General features: G+C 42.7%; 1 protein-coding gene across 1 annotated transcript in view; it reads left to right on the forward strand.

Annotated features, from left to right (window-relative positions):
- The first annotated feature begins 1,637 nt into the window (after positions 1–1,637).
- Positions 1,638–26,799, forward strand: part of SGK1 (serum/glucocorticoid regulated kinase 1) — a 106,734-nt gene continuing 81,572 nt past the window's right edge. Inside the window, exon 1 of the mRNA XM_058566242.1 lies at positions 1,638–1,794. Within this exon, the coding sequence (XP_058422225.1) occupies positions 1,726–1,794 (69 nt within the window). The 5' untranslated portion in view covers positions 1,638–1,725. The remainder of the gene's footprint in view (positions 1,795–26,799) is intronic.

Below are 26,799 nucleotides of genomic sequence, written 5' to 3' on the forward strand. Positions count from 1 at the left end.
TTATTCCCGAAAAAACTTGGTCCAATTATAGAGATTTATACTACAATTCAGTGAAATCAATGCACCTTTTCCCCAGTTAACCTGTGTTTTCTCCTCTTAACAGAGACTCATATAAATATTTTAACAAGGTTAGATCTATTGTTTTCGATGAGCTGGCCATCAGTTTTATCAGAAAACATTGTGTTTTCCCTTATTTATCCATCATATTCCCTTGTGGTGACTGTGAAAATGCTCTCCATCCTGGGGACACTTGCCACACTTGGATGTGATTTGATGGATAAGTGGAATGACACAGCAAACAGGGGAATGAGTAACTAAATGCATGAGTGAAGGAATGAATGAGTGGTCCTCCATTTCGTGGATGAGGCACCGTCTCAGAGGCCCAGGAGGTCAGGCGACTGGCAGAAAGCCACCCACTGATGTCCTAGCAGGACCCCATCAGATGCCAAGTTTATTTCTTTGCTCTGTCCATTGAGCTATCCATTCTAATTTTTTTAAATCCCCCCAAAATATCAGCATTAAAGAGTAAAACTGGAAAAATAGGCCACACACAAATTAAATGCCTTTTTAAAGTGAATTTAATGTGCAAACAGTAACACGAGTAAGGAATTTGGGGGAGATTTTCCCTTGATAGGAAGAAGGGTTTCATTTCTCCGTTACCGAGAGTCTTTCCTCTTCGTTAGATGGGGTCACTAATACTTTTTGGTAACGCTCTTTCTGTTTTTTGCACAAAACACTTTGTAAATGTCCATTGTGCTCTTCTCTAACAGGCTTCTTTAGTGAAAAAGACACCATCACCTTCACTGCTGTCCCCTACTTTATAAGTGGGGAGAGGACGCTAGAAGAGGGTCTACACAGTGACAGATCATGTATTGTTGTACCCACTCTTGCACTTTATTTCATTTTTCTCCACATTTGGACAGATCAGAAATAAATTTGATTGAATTTCCATCGAGAGGCTTTATTTTAGGAACACATAGCAAAAGAATTTCAATGACCATGAGATAAAAACTGTCTGCATTTCATACGAAACTGATTTAAATGGTCCTAACAGCAAAAAGAAAAGAAAAGAGCTATTAAAGTAGCCCTCCCAAGGGGAGTCAACTGCTTTTCAGTGGGTCCTGGGCCGGTGAGGGCTCTCCATCGCTGCTCAGATATTCATGAATCGCTGCGTCTTCCAGCATCGCCTTCCCTCTCCCTCTGCCTTTCTGGCGCGGCTCTCCCTCCCTCCCTCTGGCTTCTGCTCTTTCTTACTCCTCTCAGCTGCTTAACTACAGCTCCCACTGGAACTTGCACAATCAAAAACAGCTCTCCTCTCGAGCGGCCTGCAGAAGCACATCACCTGGGCAGAGCTCGCCCGGCGCGCCCGCCGCAGCGCCGCCAGGTAGCTGGGGGCGCGCGGGGGGTGCCCTTCTCCTGCACGCTCGCGGCAGCAGGAGCATCTCCCGGAATCCGCTGCTTCCCGGGGTCCTGTCTCGCGGTGATGCCTGCGTTTCGGAGCAGTGATGGAAGGAGAAAAGCCACTGCCTGGGGCGACTGAAAGCTGGGAGAGGTTGCTGCAATCGCCGGTGCCACAGAATGTGTGAGTGGAGACCTGAGCCCGCTGGATTCTCCATCCCGCTCCGTCTTGGTTAACCGTCTCCAGGAGGGACACCGGGAACCAGATACACTAACCCGGCGGTGGCCACCCTGGATCTATAACTGTGAGCTCCCCACTGTGGAATAATGGTAAACAAAGACATGAATGGATTCCCAGTCAAGAAATGCTCAGCCTTCCAATTTTTTAAGAAGCGGGTAAGGACAGGTTTTGTTTGTTTCTTTTGTTTTCTGCTCTTCTCTGAAATGCTTTTGATTGCTCGCCAGAGGTAAGCCTAGGATTCTGTAACCGAGCCCTGAATGAAAGCCATGCTTCTGTAGCGGTGGTCCAGCTGGGAAATATACCTGCCTTGATGCAAATTTGCGGGTAGGGGCGCCGAGGAAGAGTGGCTCTGCGAGGAGGGGGTTGGGCTGGGAAGGCTCAAGGAGGGTTTGAGCTGGGAATGGGGATTTCTCAATCAAAGCCACAAGATTGCAGGCAGTTTCAAGGAGAATTGGTCTGAGTACAGTTATGGCTAGTAATTTAGTCGGGGTCTAATTCAGCAGCTCTTTCTCCTATCCTTGAAAGGGTCAACTTTTGCACACCTTTCATTCACACAGCCTGGAGTGCTGCAGTACCATCTTCACTGTCAGGAGCAGCAGCTTCTGGCTTCCCAAATCCATTCAGCCAATAACTTGCTGAGTCTCTCTCTCTGGTAAAAATAGCAAAGGACTAGAATGACCTTTTGCAGAAATGATGGAATCCTGCATTTTAGTTCCTCTATTTCTAGTTGCCTCAATTTTGCTTGGTAGAGCCACCTTTCTTTCAGAAAGAGAGAGCAGTGGGTGGTCTAAATTTGAATGAGTACATGGGGTTATCCTGCCGTCTACGTTTCTCTCTTAAATTGCTTGTGCTTCTATTCATAGTATTAATGTTACATTGCTTATAAGTGACCAAAAAAAACATTTTTCTTTTTTGTGTATTTCACAATAAACTCAGCTCATTGAAATGGTCACACTGGTGGTCTGTGTAGATCTGCACATTTATACACAAGTGGGAGGTAAGAAATGAATGATTGTTAAGCCACTGATGATTGACACTCTTGGGGAGAGTTTCTTAAGCAGCAGAAGCTTCCCTCAGCCGCCGGCTGCCCCAGCCTATTTAATGCCCTAGGGCAATTCCATCAAAATGGCTCTCTCCATTCATTCTTCTCGCCCTTCATTCAGGTTCTTTCTGAGCTGTGCCTGAAATGCAGCCCTTCACTTAATCCACTAGCAGAACACAGTGAATTTCACGCTGGGCTGGACTACCTGCTTGCACTGAGTGTCCAAGCTGAGCCGGACACAGCATCTCAGGCCCAGCCAGAGGGCCTTTGACAGAGTTCTCATCAGTATAGCAAAATCCTCCCTCAAGTCCATGGGCCAAACTTTTGCATTAAAACCAAAGAAAAACCAACCTGTCCTGGCCACTGCTCACGGAGCCCAGAGAACCAGGGGAGGTCTCTCTCGTGGGGACTGCCAGTCGAATCAAAGCAAGTCAGTGCAACTTCTCCGAGCTCCGGGAGGTTTCTTAGTTTTCCCTGTAGCAAAATATTTCTTTCCAAGGAAAGGGCCCTTTGTGAAAACTAATTTCCGACAGTAAACAAATGTTTCACTAATAAAAAATGCTGTAGCCCATAATTCGGTACTTAAACTCTTTATCTGGTTTAATTCATTAATTTATTTGGTGGTATTGGGGGGAGAGGGGCCAGAGTGATACTTTAAAACTCCTCAGTCAGGTATCTTTTAATCAAACAAGGAGCCGTCAAGTAGATTTTTTTAAGTTGTCTCTTATTTTCTTTGCCACTGAAATGTAGTAATAGGTATTCTAATTTATCATCTGATTTCTTTTTGCTTAAAAGCGTAGTTTACCAGTAGCCTTCAGTTGGCGCCTCTGTAGACCTTGAGTTTTGAAAGAACTAGCCAGGGTACTGATGTCTTACCTGAGTGCATGCCGAGAGAGAGAAGTTTACACGGAGCTAGCTGGCAGGCAGCGTCATATGGGTCTTCGTTGCTGGAGATAGGATCAGAAATTCCCCCTCCTGCTTTGCTTGCTCCTCAAGGATGGCAGACTCAGCAGAATAAGACTTTGTGTCAAGTCATGGACAGCCCCGGGGGCAAATTCCTTGCTTCTTGTCTACTGGTGTCGTCCACAAGTTCTTGTTCGAAAAGTTCATTTCAGTTCGTACCATGACTTTGCTTGAGTTTTGCTTTTTTGTTTGTTTGGTTTGGTTTTTAATTACATAACTAATATGTACATAAATGTGTAAAAAATTAAGACAATACCGAGGTAAATCCCACCTCCTCCCCTGTCTTCCTCCTCCCCCAGAGGGAACTGATGTTACCATGGTGGTGTCTGTTCATTCCAGACCTTTCCTATGCATTTACATGCACATTCATATACTAGAATGCCTTTGTTTTCAGCTAAGAATAATCCATTTTTTCTATATTCTATTGTCGAAGTTCCACACATTTCTGCATATTTATTTTTAACCTAGCTGGACAGTCTAACAAAGTGAAGCTTTGTCCAGAGCCCACATGAGACCATGAACAGATCTTGGAAAAAACCCGTAGGTTTTTAGGGCTCACTAAAAAGACTGAGGTTTGGACCCAAATTTTGATGGCAGAAAGCTTAGTGCTTCCTGTGCCTTTGAGAGATTCCAAAGGGAGGGCAAGAAGCTCACCAAAAGAGAGTGCAGATTATCTGCCACCGTCATTCATTTAGGAGAGCAAGTGTGGCCACCATTTATTGGGTGCTGACTGTGTTCTAGCTATTACAGGCCTAGCGCTTTACATGTATTATCTCATTTAATCCTTACAGTAATGCTAGGAAGTCAGAAAATTATTAAATGTAGAAAATGTGGCTTACAGAGATTAACCAACCAGCCCAAGGTCACAGAGCTAAAAAGTAGCAGAGCTAAAATTTAAACCTTCTTTGACCCAAAGCCGGTATTCTTAATCTAGACTTTTTATTTCAAATCGCCCTCCTTCCCTTTTTTTTCCACAACAGAATCTTTTTCTTCCCAAGTGAAATCTTTATGCCACTACCCAATTCATCAAACCTGTGAAGGCAGCACAGCCTGAAGTCTCCTTCCAGCCCTCAGTGGTGACAGTGACAGAGGCCGCTCTGGGGGAGCCGGCTTCCAGGAGGACAGTCTGAAGAAAGGCAGTGCTGGGGGGCGTTCCCCCAAATCCTTTGGACTTATGCTTTCTACCCATATGTTTTAAAAGCTCAACTAAATCAGCTTAATTTCATTTAGTTGAGAATTGCTGAGCTACCCTCAGTAAGAGTCCCACTTTCACTCTCTAAGTCAGCATCAGATGTCTATGGATTATGTTTTATTCTTAGAGTCTCTAAAAATTCATTTAAGATGAATGGAAAAATGTCCTTATCACTTTTAGTCTCACAATCTAAGAGCTTTAAAAGTTATCAATTGTGCTAAAGATAATCCATTTTCACGGATTTAAAGATTTGTTCAATGGTTCAGATTTTTGCATTACGACTCAGAAAACACAAACAAATGACATTGTCTTCAACTTGATAATCCTTTTTGGAAATACACTAGGTATGAAAAAAGACGCTAAAGCCATAATTACATTACCTTTTGTAAAATTTCAAATACTGAGCCATCTAGAATTTTGGATTTGGAATGAACCTCCGCAATGCTCTCATTGCCCTCCCTGCTTTAAAGACGAGGAAACTGAGTGCCTCCAAGGTAAATCGCCTGCTCCAGTTAGAACAGGGCAAAGCCACCCTGACAGGTGGGGTCCACTTCCAGATCCAGTGGCTTTGCTCTTCGTTATGCTCTCAGACTGGACCAGTGCTTCACGCCTCCTTCATTCTTCTTTCTAACAAATAGCGTAGAAACAAACTCCAGCTCTCATCTTCATAGAGCTAAATAAGAGACTATAAGGCACCTCTGTCTTGACTCAGTATTTCTTGATTTTGTGCATTTGAACAATTCCTTGTATTGTTCTTTAGTAACAATACATTTTATAGTTACTATCACTTATATAGCACTAATATCGCTGGTCCCTGTTCCAAGAGGCTTAAGGATACTGTATATTTAAATTCTCACACGCAGAAACCAAAGGTAGACACTACGGTGATCCCGATCTCACAGATGGAGAAACTGAGGCACGCTGAGGTGGAGGAACCAGCCCTGAATCATGCAGCTTGTTGGTCAGGGTCAGGATGGAAGCGCCCGGCTCCAGAGCCCATATCCCTAAGCCCAGTCCATCCTGCCTGCTGACGTTACACATCCAGTGTGAGCAGAGGAGAAGGGAAGAGGTCTGACTGCCCCAGCTTCCTCCTCTCTCTGAAAATGACGGTGACAAAGCAAAGGTTTCCAGCCTGGTTATGATGTTTACTCCAGTAGAGCTGAGCAAGGAAACTAAGCTCCTCGGAAGTGGTTATTCTCCACAACTCGTCCGTAAACAGCATCCCTTTACATTTCATTTCCCTTTACTGTTCTTTCAAGTCTGCTCACAGCATCTGAATTGGAATGATAACAAAGGTCCTTTTCTTGTGTGAAACCCTCGATGTCTGCTCAGAGGGCTAGCATTTACTGAGTGCTTAGTAAGGGTCAGGCACGGTTCCAAGCACTTTCTTAGTGTAATCCTCATAGGCATCTATTATGCGCATTTTACAGCCAAGGAGACTGAGAGTCAGAGAGCTCAGTGACTGGTCCAAGATCACAGTGCTAGGAAGACGTGTAGCTGGAATGCAAACCTAGGCAGTCAGCTTGAGTCTTTCCGTTTGTATCACTGGAGTGAGCTGCTCTGAGGCTAACACAGCTGCCGAGTTGGCTCTCCCCTCTGGAAACCACCCGTGAAGACCATCCAGAGAGGACCGTGGCGGGGGGCGGGGGGGGGTTGGCCATAGCTATGGAGAGTCACATTTTCCAAGTGACTCCTGAAGGCAGTGGGAATGCTTTCCAACAAATCAGAGGTCTTGGATTTCTCCAGGATGTATTTGATCCCACTTCCTGGAACCCTGATGGAGACTCCAGTGGCTTCTACTGTGCCTTCTTCAGAAGTAGCTGCAGTCTGAGCTGTCTCAGTCCCTCCCGTGTGTCTCCAGCAGCGCAGCACTGGCCCAAGCCCACTGCACCACAATGCTAGGACCCTGCGCTCACCCGGAGCTCCCACAGGGCGGGAAGGCCCTTAAGGACAGAGACCCCGTTACCTCATTCACTAGATCCCCTCCTGGTCAAACCATCTCTGTTGAAGGAGAGCATGACGCGAGTGAATGAAGGAATCCTTGTATTAACTGGTCCCTCAGTCATTGCTTTGTCCTCCTCCTCCCCCTTCTTCTTTCTTGAAACAGATTAATGGCTTAGGAATCGAACGTGTTTTAGTTCTATGTTTGGCTATGGATTACACATAAATGGAGATGAGAAATAACTCAAATCTGGTAAAGGACAAGTTGTCGCTACTCTACATAGCTGGCGGGTACTTAGGGAACTTGGGCCTCAGCCTGTTCCCTGATTCGATGCCCACACCACAACTTCTCTCTAGTGCTTTTCCTGTTAGTAATGATTCACTAATCTCTTTTATTTTATGTTGATATAAATCACTGACTTCAATGCTATACAGTTCTGCATTATGTATCCTCCCATCTAGAATCCTGAAAACATCTTTCCAGTTATTGTTTTTCCTCATTTTTCAATGTGGTCTTAGAAGCCACTGAGTGTGAAGAAAAGTTTGAAGTCAAGATGCCTTTTCCACGTTGACCACTGAGTCTTCGAGGGCTTGGACTGGGGCGGGGGCGTGTGGCTGGCTGGGCTCGGCTGTGCTGGGGATTACCCGGCAGTACACAGAACGCGGCAAGGAGCCATCCTCCTGTGGTAGATGTTGTGTCGCCCCAGCAGCTCTCAAGAAAGCCCTCACTCTGCTACGGCACTTGGGAAATATTGTGAATGGAAAATGTAGCAGAGTTCCTTGAAAGTTCCATTTTTTGAAGAACTGGTGCTGAAGCGTTGGGCCTAAAGAAATATTCTGAGGTTACCCATATTTGATGATCTGTAAATGCTTAACAAGATAAAGCAAATCTGAAATGGGGGGTGGGGAGCCATTGAAAGAGGTGTTGCCAGTTGGAGATTTCTGATTATAAAAGCACAAGAGGAAGAACTCTATGGGAATTGGATCAATAGAAAAGTTTAATCAGTAATTTAGGTCTGAATTAGAGCTGAAGAGAGTTCACTAGAAAAAATACTGTGGAGGCATATTTTTAAAATGTGATTTTTTAAGTGCCTACTAGTTAATTTTTAGAAGTAAGTCCAAAAAGTTAAATAGTAGATATCAACATTCTTCACAGTGGCAGAGAAGGAGAAGACTCCTGCCTTACCAGTGGGGTGCTGTTTCCTGCTGCTCACTAGAGCCTTAGTTCCAGCGTGGCAGCTTGTCAGGGTGTGGAATCATTGGCTCCTCACCAGCGAGGGGTTGGAGAATTTTACCCCTGCCGTGGAGTTTAAGAAAGTTAAGTTCACAGGACAGACAGTTTTCCCAAAGGGCTTTAACTGAAGGAGTATGCACAGCTTCTCTGGAGACCCATGTCCTTCCCCTCGGGAAAGCCAGCTGCCATGGCTCTTAGTCTCAGGGCATCCTCCTGCCCAGAAATGAGCAGGGCAGCTGCAGATACCCACCCTTAGACCCAGCCTGGGTCTAAGGGCATACATGCCCAGCAAGTGGCCAGGCTTCTCTGGCAGACCACACAGTCAGGCTGGCAAATGTGAAAAGACTATGTGTGGGAGAAGAAGGAGGGGGGAGGGGAAGAGGACAAGAGGAGGAGCAGACAGCAAGGCACGCTGGCGGCCGCTGTGGCTTTCCTCGGCAGCTGCTCCGCGTTTGGAGAGAGGATTACTACCGTGGTTTGTTTACTCTCACACCTATTTCTTCTTAGCATTCTAAAATGATTCCATAAGTATTTACAGCAAAGGGAAATGAAGATCAAGGCTGGAACTAGCGCGGTAGGAGAATGTTCCCTTTGGTAGAGCAAGATGCCAAAATAGTGCTGTAATTGCTTTCCAGAGCCTGCTGTGACTTTTTTCTGGAAAGAGTCCACTCAGCTATTTTTAAAGCATTGGGGTCACCTTGATCTCTTCTCCCTTCCTGGGTCAGGGCATTCACCCAAATTGCCATTTGCTTGGGGAAATGACTGGTCATGTGGTTCTCCTTCTCTCCTCTCTTCCTCCCCCTCCCTCACCTCCTCCTTCTCCTCTCTGTCTCTGTCTCTGTCTCTGTCTCTCTCTCTCTCTCTCTCTCTCTCTCTCATGTCTCTGGAGGATAAGCTCATTTCAAGGCAAAAGAGAGAAAAGCCTGAAGTGAAATACCCCTAGACTCATGACCCGTAGAAACAGAGAACTCGTGTTCTTCTGATCCAGTGGCTTCAGGACTATCTTGCCATCTCTGAGTCTGTTCGAGTGAAATCAACCAGTATGGAAGACCTTGACAGATCAAAGATTTTAGTTTCTGGAAATAGCAAGATAAAAAGGGTCCTAAAATAGTTAAAGATTTTGAGACTCGAGTCCTTGTATGACCAACGTTAAAATATGCCAAGGAGGGAAAAAAAAATTGAAGTTAATAGTTTAAGAATTAAAAATAAGTAATAATATGTATTTTCAAAGTTTATTAGTCACAAGTATAATCTTTTCCACAGAATGATCTTTCTGAAAATTGACTGATTTTTTTTTTAATCCTGAATTTTTGTGGACCAGTACTAATTTAGGTTGTATTGTAGAAAAAAATTATGGGAAAGAAAACTATGAGTATATAGCTTCCAGGGAGGTTAAAAAGATGGGAGTAAGGCGCAGCAGCAAAACAGTGGAGAGCTAGTCTAAAAATAAGACATTAGAAATGAAATCTCTCTGCAGTCTCCTAGAGCTTCTCTGAATCCTAGAACACAAACCCCCTGAGGGCAGAGATCTAGCTTGTTCACAACTCTGTCTGAGTGCCTGGCACGTAGTAGACACTCAATAATATATGTTTAATGAATCAATAAAAACAATTTCATTGAGGCTTTTGGGCAAGAGGTGTTGTGTGTAATTGTAATATAATTACCTGGTTAGACAGAAAGGGTATTGATAAAGAGAGGAGGTAAGAATTTACAGAAAATCTTGGCATGATTTCCACTGCTTCCAAGTACTGCTGTTTGGTGTTCCAACTAACAAAAGCAAGGAAGAATTAGAAACTAATGCATTAATGAATTAATATGCTCTAAAGTGGGTAACGAAATGACATTTTTGTTTGGGTAGGTTGGTAGAAACTAGATTTGAGCAATAAGCTCTCAACTGGGTTCTATTTTGATGATTAGTTTGGCATTTTTATGATACTGGATATAAATAATATATATATATATATTTTTTTTTGGTGAGGAAGATTGGCCCTGAGCTAACATCTGTGCCCTTCTTCCACTATTTTGTATGTGGGACCTCACCACAGCATGACTTGATGAGTGGTGTGTAGGTCGGCGCCCAGGATCCGAACCCTCAAACCCCAGGCCGCTGAAGCGGAGCATGCAAACTTAACCACTATGCCACCAGGCTAGCCCTGTAAATAATTTTTTGAAAAATCCTTATAACAAGTTAGAGGGCTTGATTTATGAATATTCATATCTTTTACATCAATTTTACTATGATTAACAGGAAAAGGTTAATGAAAATGTTCATGGTTTACTGAAGAATATGTTTAATGGGATTATAAAGCTTCAGGAGTTAAGAAACATCAAAGGCATCTCTGACACTTCATTCACGGAGGTAAATTCCAGAGTTTCTAGCCCATCTTTGGGTGAGAAGTCGGAAAAGCTTCCAAAAACTATCTTAGATTTTCATAGGGAAATAGAGGTTGTTCTGGTTTGTTAGAGCTGCCACGACAAAGTGCCCGAACCGGCTTAAACAGCAGAAATTTATTGTCTCTCAGTTCTGGGGGCCAGAAGTCTGAGATCAAGGTGTCAGCAGGTTTGTACCTCCTGAGGGCTGTGAAGGAAGGATCTGTTCCTGGCCTCTCCCCTTGGCTTGTAGATGGCCGCCTTCTCCCTGTATCTTCATATCATCTTCCATCTGCATGTATCTGTCCAAATTTCCCCTTCTTATAGGAACACCAGTCATATCCGATTAGAGCCCACCTCATTGTCACTTGATTACCTCTATAAAGACCCTATCTCCAAATAAGTTTACATACTGAGGTTCTGGGGTTAGGACTTTAATATACAAGTGTTGGGGGAACACAATTCATCCCATAACAGAGGTTTTTCCCTTCCATTGAAGCCTCGTTTGTATCTGAAGTGGAACATCCCCAATAGGATGGATTCTAAGGTAGAATTCTTTACTTTGTTAAAATTATTAGTAAATTATGGGAAACATAAAATATTGCAGGAAATCTGTAGCACTGTAGAGTAGACAAGACAAGAACAGGTTAAAAAGGAAAGATGGTAATGTGGTAGAAGGGAGAACTGAGTAGAAATTGGAAAAACATTCCTGCTACATGTTATGTAATAAAGCTTTAGGAGCTGGATGGATGATAGGGTGCCTAATATAGCTTTTAAGAGCTTGCAACTAAAGAATAGCGATCTGTAAATGAATTTCCAAAGAACAACAATATAATTGCTTTCTCTTTCAGCCACTTGACCCCAAATATTAAATGTTACGTAGTTAGAACTAGAACCTGGCACTTACTGTACACAGGGCCTTAGTTATCAGCTTTGGCAAAGCAGTCATATCTAATTTATTTGTCTATTAGTCAACTTTTACGTAGAAGGGCCCACACCTTCTCACATTGCCGCTAATAAGATGGTGAAGCCATTGCTAATAATTAGTCTTCCAGCACAGAATGGACGCATTAAATCAGGCGTTTGAGGGTAACTTTTCAGACATAATCTCAATCAGATGGAATTTCAGAACGTGTGATTTTTTTCATTTGGTATCTGGACAGATAGCTCTTGCATTGTACATTTTATTCCTTTCCAAAAATCAGAGCAATGAAAATTTCTAACAGTGACCTCCTTCCTAATGTCATTATCCTTCAAACAACAGATTCAGAATTAGTGTTGAAACTCCCCTTTCTTTGTATTTTTATCATCAACAGCCAACACAAATTGAGCACCTATGTGTGTGTCAGGCATTATGGGAGGAATGGGGACATAAGAAATTATATTTTCCCTCCCTCTCCCCATCCTGCCCCATCCCCAGGAACTTGGATCATGTCTCCCTGTTACTCCTATTCTTTTTATATGGCACCTATCAATTTATAATCACATATTGGAGTAGCTATTTAATTAATGTCCTTAACATTAATTAATATCCTCCTGGACTATGATCTCTAGGAGGGCAGGGACCTTCTCTCTCTCTTTTGCTTACAATTATACCCTCAGGGCTTGGCTCCTGGAGGGTTGTCAATAAATCCTCATTGAAACAAATAAAAAGAGGAAATTATGAAATTCTGATCTATGGGGGGAGAAGAGAGAGGAGTTCATTTAAAAACCCACATAGAAATTAAAAGTCCTTTAAATTTTGTTCTGTTTTGTTTTAAACAGGGGCAGATGCTAGGACTCCATGTCTGAGACACATTTGTTGTCTAAATGACGTCTCTTTTGAAGCCATTGTCTCTTCTCTCACTTACTGCTCCCTGTGAAGAGATCTACATAAAAAATTGCTCTTATAATTTAGCAGTAGGTTAAAGATTTTTCTTTTCAGAATAAAGTCACATTTAGCATGATATAACCCCACAGATTTGCCTCAGTGCCAGGAAACTCAAAGCTAAATTTAAAGGTAAATTTCAGTGAACAAATTAGACAAATCTTTAGAAATGACTTCTCAATTGCTAAATTTGGGTTTATTCTTGTGCTTTTATTTTGACTCTCTTGTTATGTGTATCTCATTGTAACCTGCCTCGGATATTTTTAAAAGGAAGATAGAAGGCGTATAGTATAAAGAAAAAAGCCAAAGGCAACCACCAAGGGCTAGTTCTGGATATTAAAAGTAGATGATCATTATACTGATGCATTACTGTGATGACACAGCAGAAATATAGTTCTAAAATATAAAGTGCTTCTCTACCAGCTTTTCTTCTTGAAAATGCTTGCCTCAGACCAGATGAAATTAACCACTGGATCAGAGCTAACTTTTAAACTGCAGGTTTATCGTCTCAGATATACAACATAAGCCACTTGGACTCAAAGTAAAACTATAGGAGTGTTTTCTGCTTGTCCCTCTATAATACAGTATAATTTTCCAAATTGTATCCTACTGTACTAAATCTATGTTATCTATTGTTGCATAAGAAAATACCCAAAGCATAGAGATCAAAACAACCACCTTTTTTTTTTTTTTTTTTTCGCTCATGATTCCATGGATTAGGAATTCGGGTTAACTCGTTAGGATGGTTCTGCTCTGTGACGGTAGCTGGGACATTCCTCAGTTGCATTCAGCTGTTGGCTTGGCCAGAAAGTCCGAGAAAGCTTGATGCTCATGTCTGGTAACTCATTGCTTCTTTATCGGCCTCCTTCTCTTTCTGTGTAGCTTGGGCTTCCTCAGAGCACCATAGTCTTAAGATAGTCAGACTTTTTAGAAGGCTGCTGGCTCTAAGAGGATGTGCTTCAAGAGAGCAGTAGAAGCTGCAGGTCTCATAAGGCCCAGCCTTGGAGGTTATTCAGTGTCACTTCCACCGCATTTGATTCATCAAAGGAGTCTCAGGGCCGTCTCAGACCCAAGAGGAGGAAGAACAAACTGCACCTCTCAATGGGAAGAGTGGCAAAGTGAAATTATCGAATGTTTCTATTTGTTCCACTAAAACATTGCATAATTTTCCAAATTGTATCTAATGGTACTGAATTTATCTATAACCTTTTTTAGTCAAAACATTTTTGGTTACACTCAAAACGTATGAACACCCAAACCCTTAAAGGAAAAAGATATTAAGGACTCCTAATATGGAGTCAGACAAACCCAGTTGGACTCTTATCTACATTACTTACAAGCTTTGTGACGTTGGGCAAACTAGTTAATGTTCTAAGTCTATGGCTTATCTGTAAAACGGCTTAATAACAACACTTACCTCATAGAACTGTTGTGAGGATTAAGTGACATAATGCATGGAAAGCATTTAGCCCCAGTGCCTGGTGCATACTTAGCACTCAAAACATGTTAGAGGTTACCAAGACAGAGTTCAAAATTGTGACCTACTTTCTAGCCCTCCTTTCTCCACTTTCCATCATGGTATAAACTGTAATTTTACCCATGAGTCTACTTGTAGACCTGCTGTTATAAAACCTCTTTGCTTTTGGATTTTGTTGTGTAAAGGTTGTTTCTCAAAAGACCTCTGCATGGCCAGTAGGTTCACACTTTTATTGAGTTATTTAGTTGTTTCCAGAGGCTCAGGAACTAGTGAAGGTAATTAATTTATCTTCTCTAGATACTTGCAATGGTCTGGCTTCATTGCCGAAGTGGTCTTTCATTTGCACAGGATCTCATTAAATCAAATGACACCAAATTACTCTGCTTTTGTAGTTCCATGTGCACAAGGCAGTGAGAGAGGAATGGATACCCCAACCCTTATGCCCAACGTAGAATCATTGATTATTGATGAGATAATCAAGTTATTGCTGAGATTCTATCTGAATTTAGCGCCAAGTTCTGTTTTCCAATCTCCTTGCACTGCCAAGACTTGAAATCCATTTGACATTCAAAAGTGTAACATATGTAACTCATGAACACTCTGAGATGATCTTTAAAATCCTTTTATTGCTCTACTTTCACGAAAATATTTATTAAAGGCTCAAAACTTGGTATTGCAGGGCATTTCATCCCTCTTGTTTTCTTTAAGATCAAGCTCTTTTGTTTGTATTTCCTTTGTCACATGGACACTTATCCATCCTCATCTTAACTTTCCTTTTCTCAGCGTGCCTCCCTGTGGACCACTCCCCCCGTGAAAACTCAGCTGTGGCTTCTGTGGCCCAGCACTGCCCAGCTCTCCTCCTGCTTCTGGGCTCCTCCTGCTCTGTCCTACCTCTAATAAGGGAGGGCTCAGCCTCCAACCTTGGCTCACTGGCCTGTCTCCCTCTCACCAGCTCTTTGTCTCTTTTCCCTCTCACTCTGGTTCTCCACCTTTCTCGCTTTCCCTTACACTCTCCATCCTCTCCCTCCTCCTCCCCAGCAACACACAAGTTCATTCATTCCTGTGTGCTTTAAATACAATCCATGTGTCCTCCTTAAATTTATCAGTTCTCTGAATGTGAGATCCCTATTCCCAGTTATCTACTGAATATTCCCATTGAAATGGCATATAGACACCTTAAACTAATCCTGCTCAGAATTGAACTCTTGATTTTTCTTCTGACCTAATTTTGTCCCTTCCCCAATTTTCCCCATCTCAGTAAATGAAACTGCCATCTACTGATTTGTTAGCACGAAAAACCTAGCGATTAGTCCTCCTCCTTTTCTTCCAACATCAGTGCAATTTATTGGACATCCTATTGAGTTTACCTCTAAAACCAATTTTTTTAAAAATCCCCCTCTCTTTAGCTCCAAGGCCTTGGTGCAGCCACCACCATCTTCTGGACTCTCGCTCTTCCCTGCCTTTCTCCTCCTTGACTTTCCCATGAAGAAATCACAGCAGTTTAGACAGATCAACAGCTTCCCCATAGTAGTTCTGTTTTTCCTGAGGAAACAGTCAGTGAAAGAAGAGAGAATTTCCCCAGCGTCACATAGAGTGGTGGCAACCTTGACATGAGCAGCCAGGTTCCTTCTTTGTGGCAATAAGCTTTTTCACTCTCTCAGATATCGACTATTTTGTTCTGTTTTTCTCTTTTTCTTGTTTTCTTTTTCTGAATTAAGAAGCATTTTATTTTGTGAAGAATTGAGGTATTTGGGCCCTCTTGAAAATAGCTGACACTAATATGCTTTAGTTTAAATGACATCATTTATCCCCACCTACCTCAGGGCAAAAAAAGTCACAAGGATCGGAAAAGCTCCCAGGGGCTGCAAACCCCAGTCAGAAGGACACGGCCTAATTCTTTCTTTGAAACTAGAATAAACAGACATATCCAAACATTGAGTATTTCCAGATTGGAAATCTTTTTTCCAGATTGGAAATCTTTTTTTTTAAGTGGTTTACTAAGTCAGCGTATAATAATAATGTTAGAAACCATCCTTTACATGGGTTTCACTGTATGTTGACCAACCACTTTGGATAGTTTTCAAAGTCCCCCATATTCCAGCCACATCAGCATACTTCACCTTACCACCTACTCTCCCGGGCATACCTCTCCAGCTCTGCTGTCTCAGGAATAGACTGGGCCCACACCCCTCATTCTTACTTCTTCTACCTGAAAACTCCTCCTTTTGCTCACCCTTGACCCCTATCCCACACTGAGCTCAATTCTACGTGTTTTTTCACAGCCATCTTAGTTACATGTGATCCATGATGCTTCCTCAGCTGCTATGAATTGCACAGATTGCTTTCTTCAAATGCCTCTTCAACTCTTAGTAAATACTGACTTGTGGTAATAATTACCTTTTATTGATTGGTTATAATATATTAGCACAAGTAACATTTTCATAGCACTTAATTTAGAAAATGTTCAATGATTTTTTTTCTCCCTGTGTTTCACAACTCAGGAATGCAGGTGTCCTTAGCCTTGCTTCACCAACAAGGATACTGGGTATCAGAAAGGTTAAGTAACTTGCCCATGGTCACACAGATAAGGAGGCCCACGTCAATTGACGACATTGGAGGGTATCTTTCCATTACATCGCATCACTTCTCTGGCAGCTGCTGTGGGTTTTCACTGGGCCTTCTGTGGTCACCATCTATTACCCTAGGAACTTCAGAAAACTGAAATGGAGTTCTTTGTTTTCGTGCTAGCATTGTCAGATTCTGTGGGCTAGGAATAAAAGGGAATCCACTTTCGTCCATTCTACCTTCTATGGAGCTTTTGGCTCCCACTTCCATTTACTTACTGGCAGTCTGCACTGCCACTTCCCTGACTCAGGCCACCTTCGTCCTTCCCTGGAGAACTGCCACCACCTCCTACCTGGCCTCCCACAGCCAGTCTTGCCCCACAGAGTCCTCCAAACTGCAATCTAGAAGAGCTTTCTCAAACACAAGTTGGAGCTTGATACCCCTGCGCTTAAAACAGGTCAAAGGTTCATCATAGCTCTTAGAGTAAAGTCCGGATTCCTTAGCATTGCATACAAAGCTTCCTGAGATGGGGCCCTTGATGACCTCTCTTACCCTTCATCTATTTCCCTTTCTCCTTCTTCCCCTTCCTCATCCACTGAATTCCAAGCATGCTGAATAGCTTACTCCTCCCCAACTGCGCAGTCCTGTCATAGCTCAGGGGCTCTTAACCTGGCGTCTGCAGACCTTCTGGGGGGAGAAAGATGTCTACGGATGGAATTCAGGAACCTGGATGGAAAAAAAGTACATGTGTATTTTCATTAACCTCTAACTGAAATTTAGTACTTCCTCCAATTATGAATGTAGCCAACCAACTGCAGTAGTATTACCAGGACCTGTGATTTTGTCACTAATAGAAATCACAGATATTTTCATGTCGCATGTCAGTAATTGAAGGTACCACCACATATCGTGCCAGCTTATCATTACTGAGAAGTTTATAGTAGTTACTAGTTTTCATCTAGACTTTGTCATCCAGTGCATTAACAAAGAATCACACATAGTACTGAGAATATTTATATGTGACTAAAAATATTTTGCTAACTGTAGTTTAATATAATTGATTGCCTTTGTAATCCTATGTATTTTACTTTTTTCTTTAAAAACTTATTCTAGGAGGGGATCCCTAGGCTTCACTAGACTGTTAGAAAGGTTCAAGGCTCAGAACAGTCAAGAGCCCTGTGGTTGTTCCCCTTCCTTAGAATGTTCTTCTGGCCTTGAACTCCATACATGGCCAACACCCACTCACCCCTCGGGGAGGTTTGAAAGTCCTGTTCCCCTTCCTCCAAGACTGGAGCACCTCCTGTCTGTTTCTTGAGCAGTGATCTTCCTTCAGTCACGACCCTAGTTTCACTAGGGTGCAATTACCTTTCACTCATTGGACTTTAGCACGGACACAAGCTCTCTGAGGCCAGCCTGTGGCTTTAACCCTGGTGTATCCACTGTGCCCAGCACTTAGCCAGTGCTCAGTAGTCCCCCGTGCAATGTTGACTGACAGTCACCCCATCGTAGCCCTGTGGCCCATCCTGAACCATTCATTCATACAACATTTATTAGAATCTACAGGTCCCAGAGACTTCCGAGACGCTCGAAATAGAGCGGAGAATAACAGACAGAAACACCTGCCCTAGATGCTTATGTTCTCAATAAGCAAGCTAGTCAATAAACAAAATTTAAAAAGTGAAACACTCCAGTCACAAAAGGACAAATACTGTGTGATTCCGCTTATATGAGGTTCCTAGGGGAGTCAAATTCACAGAGACAGCAAGTGGAATGGTGGATGCCAGGGGCTGGGGGGAGAAGGATGGGAGTTACTGTTTAATGGGGACAGAGTTTCTGTTTGGGAAGATGAAAAAGTTCTGGAGATGGGTGGTGGTGAGTGTTGCAGAAAAATATGAATGTACTGAACTGCACACTTAAAAATGGTTAAAATGGGAAATGTGTGTTATGTATGTTATATCGTACATTATGTATGTATAATACTATGTATATTTCATCACAATAATAAAAGTCACCCATGCTATCTTAGATGGGAAATGTGATGAAGAAAAATAAAGAGGGAGGGCAGAGAGGTAGGAGGCTAGGACGGCCCTCACTGCTGTAGGCTTGCTTGCCATATTTGGGGTCAGGACCTGAGCTACAGGTAACCACATGTTTGGAAGAAGATTCAGAAAGACGGAAATCTTCCATCTGATTATCAATGGGGACAAAAGTAGAGCTTTTGTAATGTATGTTGCTAAATCCCTGAGAACTAGATGCCTTTCATTCCCCGTGCCTCCTGGAGAAAGCATACAATTAATGAATGAAGTCCTCAGGAGGAATATTGGCATCTCAAATCGTTTGCCGGACCTACCGTTTATCTTTCCTTGTCCACGTTTTGGTTTGACGTAAGCCCTTCTCTGCCATGTGTCATCAAAGATTTATGAGACCATTTGAGGAGGTGAAGATGACTAGTTTTTGAAAATCAGAAAATTATGTCTGATTTATGTCTCCAATGTCTCCACAAATCACATTAATATCCATGCTTCCTTGAGTTAGCTTTATACTATTTACTTTTCTTAACTCACAAAAGATAGTTAATGTGGATTCCAAGTCTGATTGTAATCCCTTAGTAAACGGTCTGACTTCTGTTCTTTTTGACATTAAAATACAAGTTTTTATTAAAATAAATATTATCCAATCTTGAGGTTTAAAGGTTTTATATCAAGGTTTGATCTGCACAGTATCAAAACAGCTGGTTTTAAAGTGAAACTTCTGTCCTATCAAGGCTGCTCTGGCTTTGCAATGTCAACCGTACAGCCTAGCTGATTTTTTTTTTAATGGTAGTTTGGCAATAAATAAACACAAATCTTCTAAAACTCTTACTTGCCTCTACCCTAAAGGTTCCACCATTTAAGGACACTACGACCAGCAAAGCCTCATGAAATAGTCAGTCTAATACTCCTTTGTAATGTTATCTTAGTCAGCTGTAACTATTTAAGATTTTAAAAATTTACAAATCTTTCTCAATGAAAGAGCGAGACTTTTACAGCTTATTAGAAACCAGCACGTTATGAGCCATCTTATATTGTCTAGATCCTAAAGTTTGGATTGCCAGAGCTTAATGCTTCAAAAATTAAAAATATTCTCTCCCTCTTCTCACCTTCTTCTGAGACACTCACACAAAAACCATGGAGTTTAGCTGAGAACACAGCCTAGAAGCAAGTGAGTTATCCAATTATGAAGACGACATGACTCACAGACTAACCTCCCCTCACTGTGCTGCTGCCATTTAATTTCCCTCTTGGTCTTTTTTTATTCTGTCAAATGGGAACCCTTTGACATTTCGATCATTGTGAAGATGTATTGGTACCACTTCTAACATTCTTAGAAAATGGAAATATTGAAGTGACTGCTAAACTAGAACCTTCACTGAACACATGAGCAGCTTCAGTGTTTTAAGGTCAGTTATGTCTAGTGTTGAAAACTTTTTAAAGCCATATCTTTCATTATTCAAATGATTTTGTATCCTTTTCATCTTTTCCCCCCACTTTTCTGTATCTGCTTAATATAATGTTTGTAAAATGATCCCTTATCCTATGACATGTAATCTACTCGGGCTTCATTTTCGTAACAAAATCCATTTGTGCGGAGTAATGAACTCGAAAGTTTAATTAAAGGAAAGTAATTTAACTTATCTGAGTCTCACTTTCCTCATCTGTTGGATGGCAAACGTCCTTTTCACCTCTGAGAGTATACAATTTCTGCACAGTGATTTGTTCTCTTGGTGTCATTTTTTACTAACACATACACCCACCACTCCCCTACAGCATAGATCCCCATTGTCTCTCATCTGGACTCCTTCAAAAGGCCCCTAACAGGCTCTCCACTGCCCATCTCTCCTCACTCCAAACCATCCCACACAGGGCTGAGCTGCAGACAAACGTTTAATATGTAGGGGACAGGTGTGCAACTGGCTTGCTCACAGAATTCATTGCATGCCCTTAAGCTAGTGCCCAAGGCCCTAACAACAAGACTTCGATTGGACCTTTCCCACTTTCCCATCTTCTACTTCCCTACATGTTTCCTGCAGTCCTTCATTTGTTTATTCAAACATATTTACGGAGGACTGACTCTCTGCTGAGCACTATCCCAGGTGCTAGAAGCAGCGATGAGCCAAACCAGACAAGTTCCAGGCAGGGCGCTGCTGCATAAAGGCCAGGAGGGAGAAAGGAGTTTATGAGAGGTGGCGTACAGACCTTGCAGCTCGAGCAGGGAGCCTGGAAATGGGAGATAGGTTTGGAGAGTAAAGTAGAAACTCGCAGGCTCTCACAGACCTCCTCAAGGAGGGTGTCATCGTCTTAAGCACAACGAGCAGCTCTGCTGGCTGAAGGAGCTGCAGTTCCTGCAGTTCTCCTCCCCAAGATATTGTCTCCGTGATTCCTTCAGTGTGAACGACACTCTTCATTCTCTCCAACTCATAACCATTATTGAGAACACCAGAGTCAAACGCTGTCTCTTCCGTGGAGAATCTCCTCCTCTCCCTAACCCAAATGGAGCTTGTACTGCAGCCATTTATGGTCTTATCTCTTGTAAGTACTAGACGTGTAGGGTCCCATACAGTGGCCACGAGTGGCCTTTGAGCACCTGACATGTGGCTGGTCTGAACTGAGATGTGCTGTAAGTGCAAAGTACATATCACAGCTTAAAGACTTGGTACCAAAAAAATGAATGTAGAATATGTCATTGATAATTTTATACTGATTCCATTCTGAAATGATAATATTTTGGAAATATTGCATTAAATAAATTATATTATTGAAATTAACTTCGTGTTTCTTTTTACTTTATTTAATGTGGCTAGCAGAGGATTTAAAATTATGTGTGTGGCTCACATTATATTTCTATTGGAAAACACTCTTCTAGATCGTACACTTCCTGCGTGGTGAATGCTTATGCAATTATGCATCTCTTTATCCCCCTAACTAAGGAACTCACTAGTTTGTCCATTGTAAAGACTCGGTAAATATTGTTTAAATTCCTTGCCGTTCTCTGAAAGTTTCTAAAAAGTACTTTGCAATTCTAGTACACTACCCACTTCTATCTGAAATATGTAGCCCAAACCCCAGAGTGAAAATAATGGACGCGCATCCCCCCAGGCCCTAAGGAGGCTAATGTAGGGACCATGTGGTGTGACCATGGCAAACGCAGGGGCCCTGACTGCTGATTCAGAAGGTTTCTCTGTTTCCAAAACAAGAACTTTTATTGCAGTGTATGGAAGGAACATTAGGACAAGAAGATCCTTGTGGTTTCTCGCTGTATCTGTGGAAAAAATCTGAGGTTAAGGTTTAAATTAAACTGACATTAAAAGAGCCTTTGTAGTTACCATGTGTGTTTTAACATCTGTTGCTATAACTAAACTGACACTGATGATTACGAATGATGGTTCACGAGTGATGGAATCACATGTGGTTTCCTGCGAATGGACATTTTCTAGTGTTGACCTAGATCTAGTGTTCTTTAATGATGAGACACAGACCAAGGGAAATTATTAAGTGTATAGAAAACATAACACAGAGAAAACAGTATTAGGATACCGAGCATTTCTGGTATGAGGAAAAGTATTTCAGGCTTCCTAACACCACATCTGTAATTTTATGGACTGTTTTGTTTTGGCTGGCTTCTGGTTTAGGGCAATTCTCCTGTGGTTCATAGAGGCTCCCTCCTGGCGACCATTCATATACATTCTTCTTTTTGTTAAAGGACCTTTGAGGATGAACAAATGTATTTCTAATCATAAGATGGTCAGGGACACCTCTTTGCCAGTTGGAAAACCAGATTTCGAGGACGTTATGCTTTATACCTAGAAAAGATGTTTAGTTTTAGACCTTTCCCCAAGCTCATTTTCTGTCATTCTCCCACAGGAGCCTTCTGCTTCAACCGCACCTGTCTCCTCCTTGTACCTTGAAATGCCTGCTGCTTCTCTGTGTTCATCCCAACCTCCACCCTGCCCCTGACCCAGGCTTCTCTCTGAGTCTCTCACTGTCAAACTCCCCACAAAACATTGTCAGACTGCTCCTGAACATCAAGTCTGGAAAGAATTCTCATACTTGCCGCTCTCACAGGGCAACAGCAGCCTATAGCAGGCTGCGCCCATGCCAGGTGCCCAGTTTGGGCGTAATCGTGGCCAATATGATGAAGTCACATTATTGGTTTTTCCTCAGAAGGAGTGGAGGGTGTGGCAGACACCTGGAACCAACAAGCTCCTCTCTAATATACCATATATTATACTTATGTGAATGCCATTTTGTTTATTCCTAAGCTCAAAGGCCTTTTGTTAGAAATAATTTATTATTATATTCCTCATACTGTACATGACAGGTGCCAGGATAAAAATGTGCTTGTATATTTGTTGTTGAGGTCCAGCAATTCTGTGGAGAGGCAGCAGGAGGTAGTAGATAGGACTCTAAGGAAATCAGACTTGGATTCTGCATCTTACTTGCTGTGTGACTTTAGGCAAGTCAACCAACTTCTCTAAGCCTCAGTATTTTTCCTCTATAGAATGGTGATGTTGAGCTCGTAGGGTATTATGCATAAGAGGTGATAATTGCACAGTGCCTGGGACACACTAGGCCTTCAATAATACAAAGCTGCTTTTAATGTATTGGGGAATTATTGTTGGAATCATTGGTAGAAATTTGACTTCATCTTTACTGAAATAAGAGTCCTTATTTTACTGAGTACTGCAGATTTACAAATCTAGAATGGAGGAGAAACATCAAACTCAGGTTCTATAACCTCAGATATTACATCATTCAGAAACTTATTACATTTTACATAGTCATTGATATGATATGCCTTGGATATGGCGCCAAATATCCAAGGAAAACAAAGCGAAACAGCCTTTCAGTCAATCACTTGGATTTTAGTGTATTTGGTAGTCAGCATGACAGCCTTGTGGTAAATCAGTGTAGCCTTTAATAATAATGTACGTGTATATAAGCCTTTACAGTTTACAAAGTGTTTTCACAAACATTATCTTAATTAATCCTCACCGTGACTATTCTGTCCTGGAGATGATAACGATGATAATGATAACGATCAGGGAAAGACAATAGTACCATCCCACAGTGGAGGAGAGTTTGCAAGTATAAGAAAGCAGAAGCCAAGGAGGCTGGAGTCTTGGCTCTAATCCTCAATCTGAACGGAAGGAGGGAAGTGAGAAACTAAAATTAAGTAGGTGCATATTAACTGTCACTCATTTTATTTGATCCTTGCAATAGCTCTGTCAGTTAGACAGTATTTCCATTTGGCAACAAACGACATCGAGCCTCAGGGCGTTTAGTAACCGTGACTCAGGTCACAGCAAGTCTTTCAGCCCGACTTTCCCCCCCCTCCCACCCAGAGCCCCAGTAGATAGTTGTATGTCATAGCTGCACATCCTTCTAGTTGCTGTATGTGGGACGCGGCCTCAGCATGGCCGGAGAAGTGGTGCGTCGGTGAGCGCTCGGGATCCGAACCCGGGCCGCCAGCAGCGGAGCGCGCCCACTTAACCTGGAAGCCACAGGGCCGGCCCTCAGCCCGACTTTGAATCCCAGCCCACCAATTTCCAACCATCAGCTCTTTTCGCTGTAACCACGGTGCGCCTGTTTTAATTTGGGCGAATTGTTTACCTTAATGAGCCTTCATTTTCCCCAGCTATAAGAAGGGTCTGAGTGCCCCCTCGGGTCCTGTGGTCCTCTGACCTTACAGCCGGGGTCAGAGTTCTCTCTTGCGGGCCGGTTTTCAGCCTGTGTGGCCTCTTATCCTGGTTTACCTTCCTGACCATTTTACCCATTAGAGTCAATTCTGGGTCAGGTGAGGTCGGCGGCATCCTCGTCTTAAGAAAATTGCTGGCAAAATGGGCTGTCTGTTTTGGAAAGAAACCCCTTCGGCAACTCCTTCCTCTCAGCCAGTTGAACCCATGGCTCCTGATACTTGTTTCCCAGCAAATTTCTTCTCTGTATCACTGAAAAAATTACTGGCCTTTAGTACAGTTAATTGTCTGACATTTTAGTTGTACATTTTTAGTGCTTCAACAAGCACCTAACAAATAATAGCCTTCAAGAATGTTCAAACATATAAAGGAATGAATTCGTGTTCATAATATAACACAATGTCCCAGTAGAATCCTAAACTGGAAATCTAGCTCCATCTAGGATTGGAGGAGGGGGCCTGTAAGTATCTCCTTACGCTGAACAATGTGCACGTGTGTTTTTGGGGTTTGGCTGAAGGAAGAGGAAGGCACTGTACAGCACATGCGAGTAGTTGAGGGTACGGGCCCCTGAGATTGAGAGGGTGAGATTTGGAGAGAACTTCGTAGCATTTGTCTCCCTGCCCACAAGAGACACGTTTGCGCAGTGGTGGAGAAGGGGACGTCAGGACAAGACGCCGAAGGGCAGTGCTCTCCAGTGGCTTGGAAACTCGGAGCATGAAGCATGCCACTGGGGCCTCCAGTGGTGGCCGCATGAGACAGAGAGCTGGGCAGAGGGTCTTTTCCAGCCCCTAATCGTCTGCCCCCATCAACGTCCTCTCACGCCAGCATGGACACAGAGCAGCTGAGGCATCGTCACATGGGTGCCAGACAGTCACCAGCAAAGGTGGCCGTGCAGAGCCAGGAAACACATGAGGGCGGGAGGCCCAGATGGGGCTAAAGAACACACACATGCGTGCGCGCACACACACACACACAACTGGATTTCTTTCTGGGGACACTCTGAGGGGAGACTGCGACTAAGAGACCTAACTTGACTGTTACCTTTAAACTGAGCTCATTTGCACCAACAGGCTCCTGAGGGCAGGGACACGTTCAAAGGAGCTAATCAGATTAGTAGAGTCACTTTTCAAAGTGCTGACAACTTGGCCCTGTGTGAAGAGATAAAATGTGTTTTTGTTGTGAGGAAAGAGACAGTACCAGGGCTGCAAAAACCCCTTCTTATTTGAGGGAGGAGGGGAAGGACCCTTGAGAGGAAAATAAGAACTGTGGGAGGGCTGGGGCAGTGGTTCTCAAAGTGGGGTCCCCGGAATGGCCACATCAGCTTCACCTGGAACTTGACAGAAATGCAAATCCTGGTCCCCATCCTAGATCTACGGAACCAGAAACTCTGGAGATGGGGCCCAGAAATCTGTGTTTTAACCAGCCCTCCCTGTGTTTCTGATGCAGGCTTAAGTTTGAGAGCCACTGGCCTAGTGGAAGTCAAGAGGACTGGGGGCAGCCTATGAGGTGGGAGGGAGCCCTGGTGGTGGTACAGCCCCTAGCACAGGGGCATTTATGTAATGCCTCCACCAGTGGCCTTGTCCCCCTGTGGGGAGCAACGTGTCTGAAGCCCCGACCCACAGTCACCAGAGCACTGTTCACCTGTAGACCATGCCCCATGTAGGCCTCGCACCTGTAGACAATGCACCTTGTAGACCACGCCCCCAACGCCCACCTGGGGTTTCCTGTACAAATGGCTCCAAGCCTTCTTCCAGTGTGGGTGACCAGGGCGCTATTTGGGGTAGGGTTGGGGTTGGAGCTTGAGCCCCTGGCAGTGGGGTAGAGTCAGATGGCCTGGCTGAGGCCTCAGGCAGCCCCAGGCGCTGTCCCTGACATCCACATGAGTGTCCAGGACAAGTCACCACTCACAGTTTTATTGAGGGGCAACCTAAGTGACTCTAGTTCAAATTACTGACCTGCTGAGAAGAAATAAGACCATCATTTGTTTTCTTTATTTTTTCTGAAATCTCCTAATCTTTGAGAGGAAAGCAAGAAATTCTGTGAAAATTGACTATGATGTACTTTAGAAAGAATAGCTAATATTTTTCTGCTTGCCTATTTATACGCTGTAACCTGAATTTGTCATTTAATCACCATTCTGAAATATGCTTTCTTCACCAGGCTATTATATGTGGAATTCTGAAACAAGGTCTCAAAACCCAGGTTAACTAGAAAATTAATATCAATTGCACTTGAATTTCAGAATAACTTCAAATTCGAAATGAATGAACTTTTCTTCTAGTCAAGAACTAAAAATATTTTTTTACCACATGTCGGCTCTGGAAATTTTTAAATATGTTTGTTAAAAATTTCTTTATTCCTAAGGAAACGAGAAAGAGCAACTAATTAAGAGCACCCTGGAGATTTTAGAAACTGGAAAGTAGTGAAAAATATATCCAATTCTAAGATTTATTATTTGTCTTCAGATTGATATAAAATAATACCTTTCTCTTTTTAGAAATTCATTTCTAAAATATTTCAAAGTCTACTCCTACCTAATTAATATAATTGTATATAATTATACAGAAAAAAGCAGAAATAAGCAGATATATAAGTACAAATAAGATTATATTAACCAGTACCAGAATACATACAAAATCCTTCAACGTAACTAGACATAGACTTAAAACAGGCATAATTTTCATTTGAGAACTAATGATTAGAGTTAAAAGGTGTCTTGTTTTAAATGAGGGAATCCATTATATTCGTCTCCAGTGGCAAGGGATGATTATTATATT

Source organism: Diceros bicornis, chromosome 23 (genome assembly GCF_020826845.1).
Source record: "Diceros bicornis minor isolate mBicDic1 chromosome 23, mDicBic1.mat.cur, whole genome shotgun sequence".
NCBI lineage: Eukaryota > Metazoa > Chordata > Mammalia > Perissodactyla > Rhinocerotidae > Diceros > Diceros bicornis.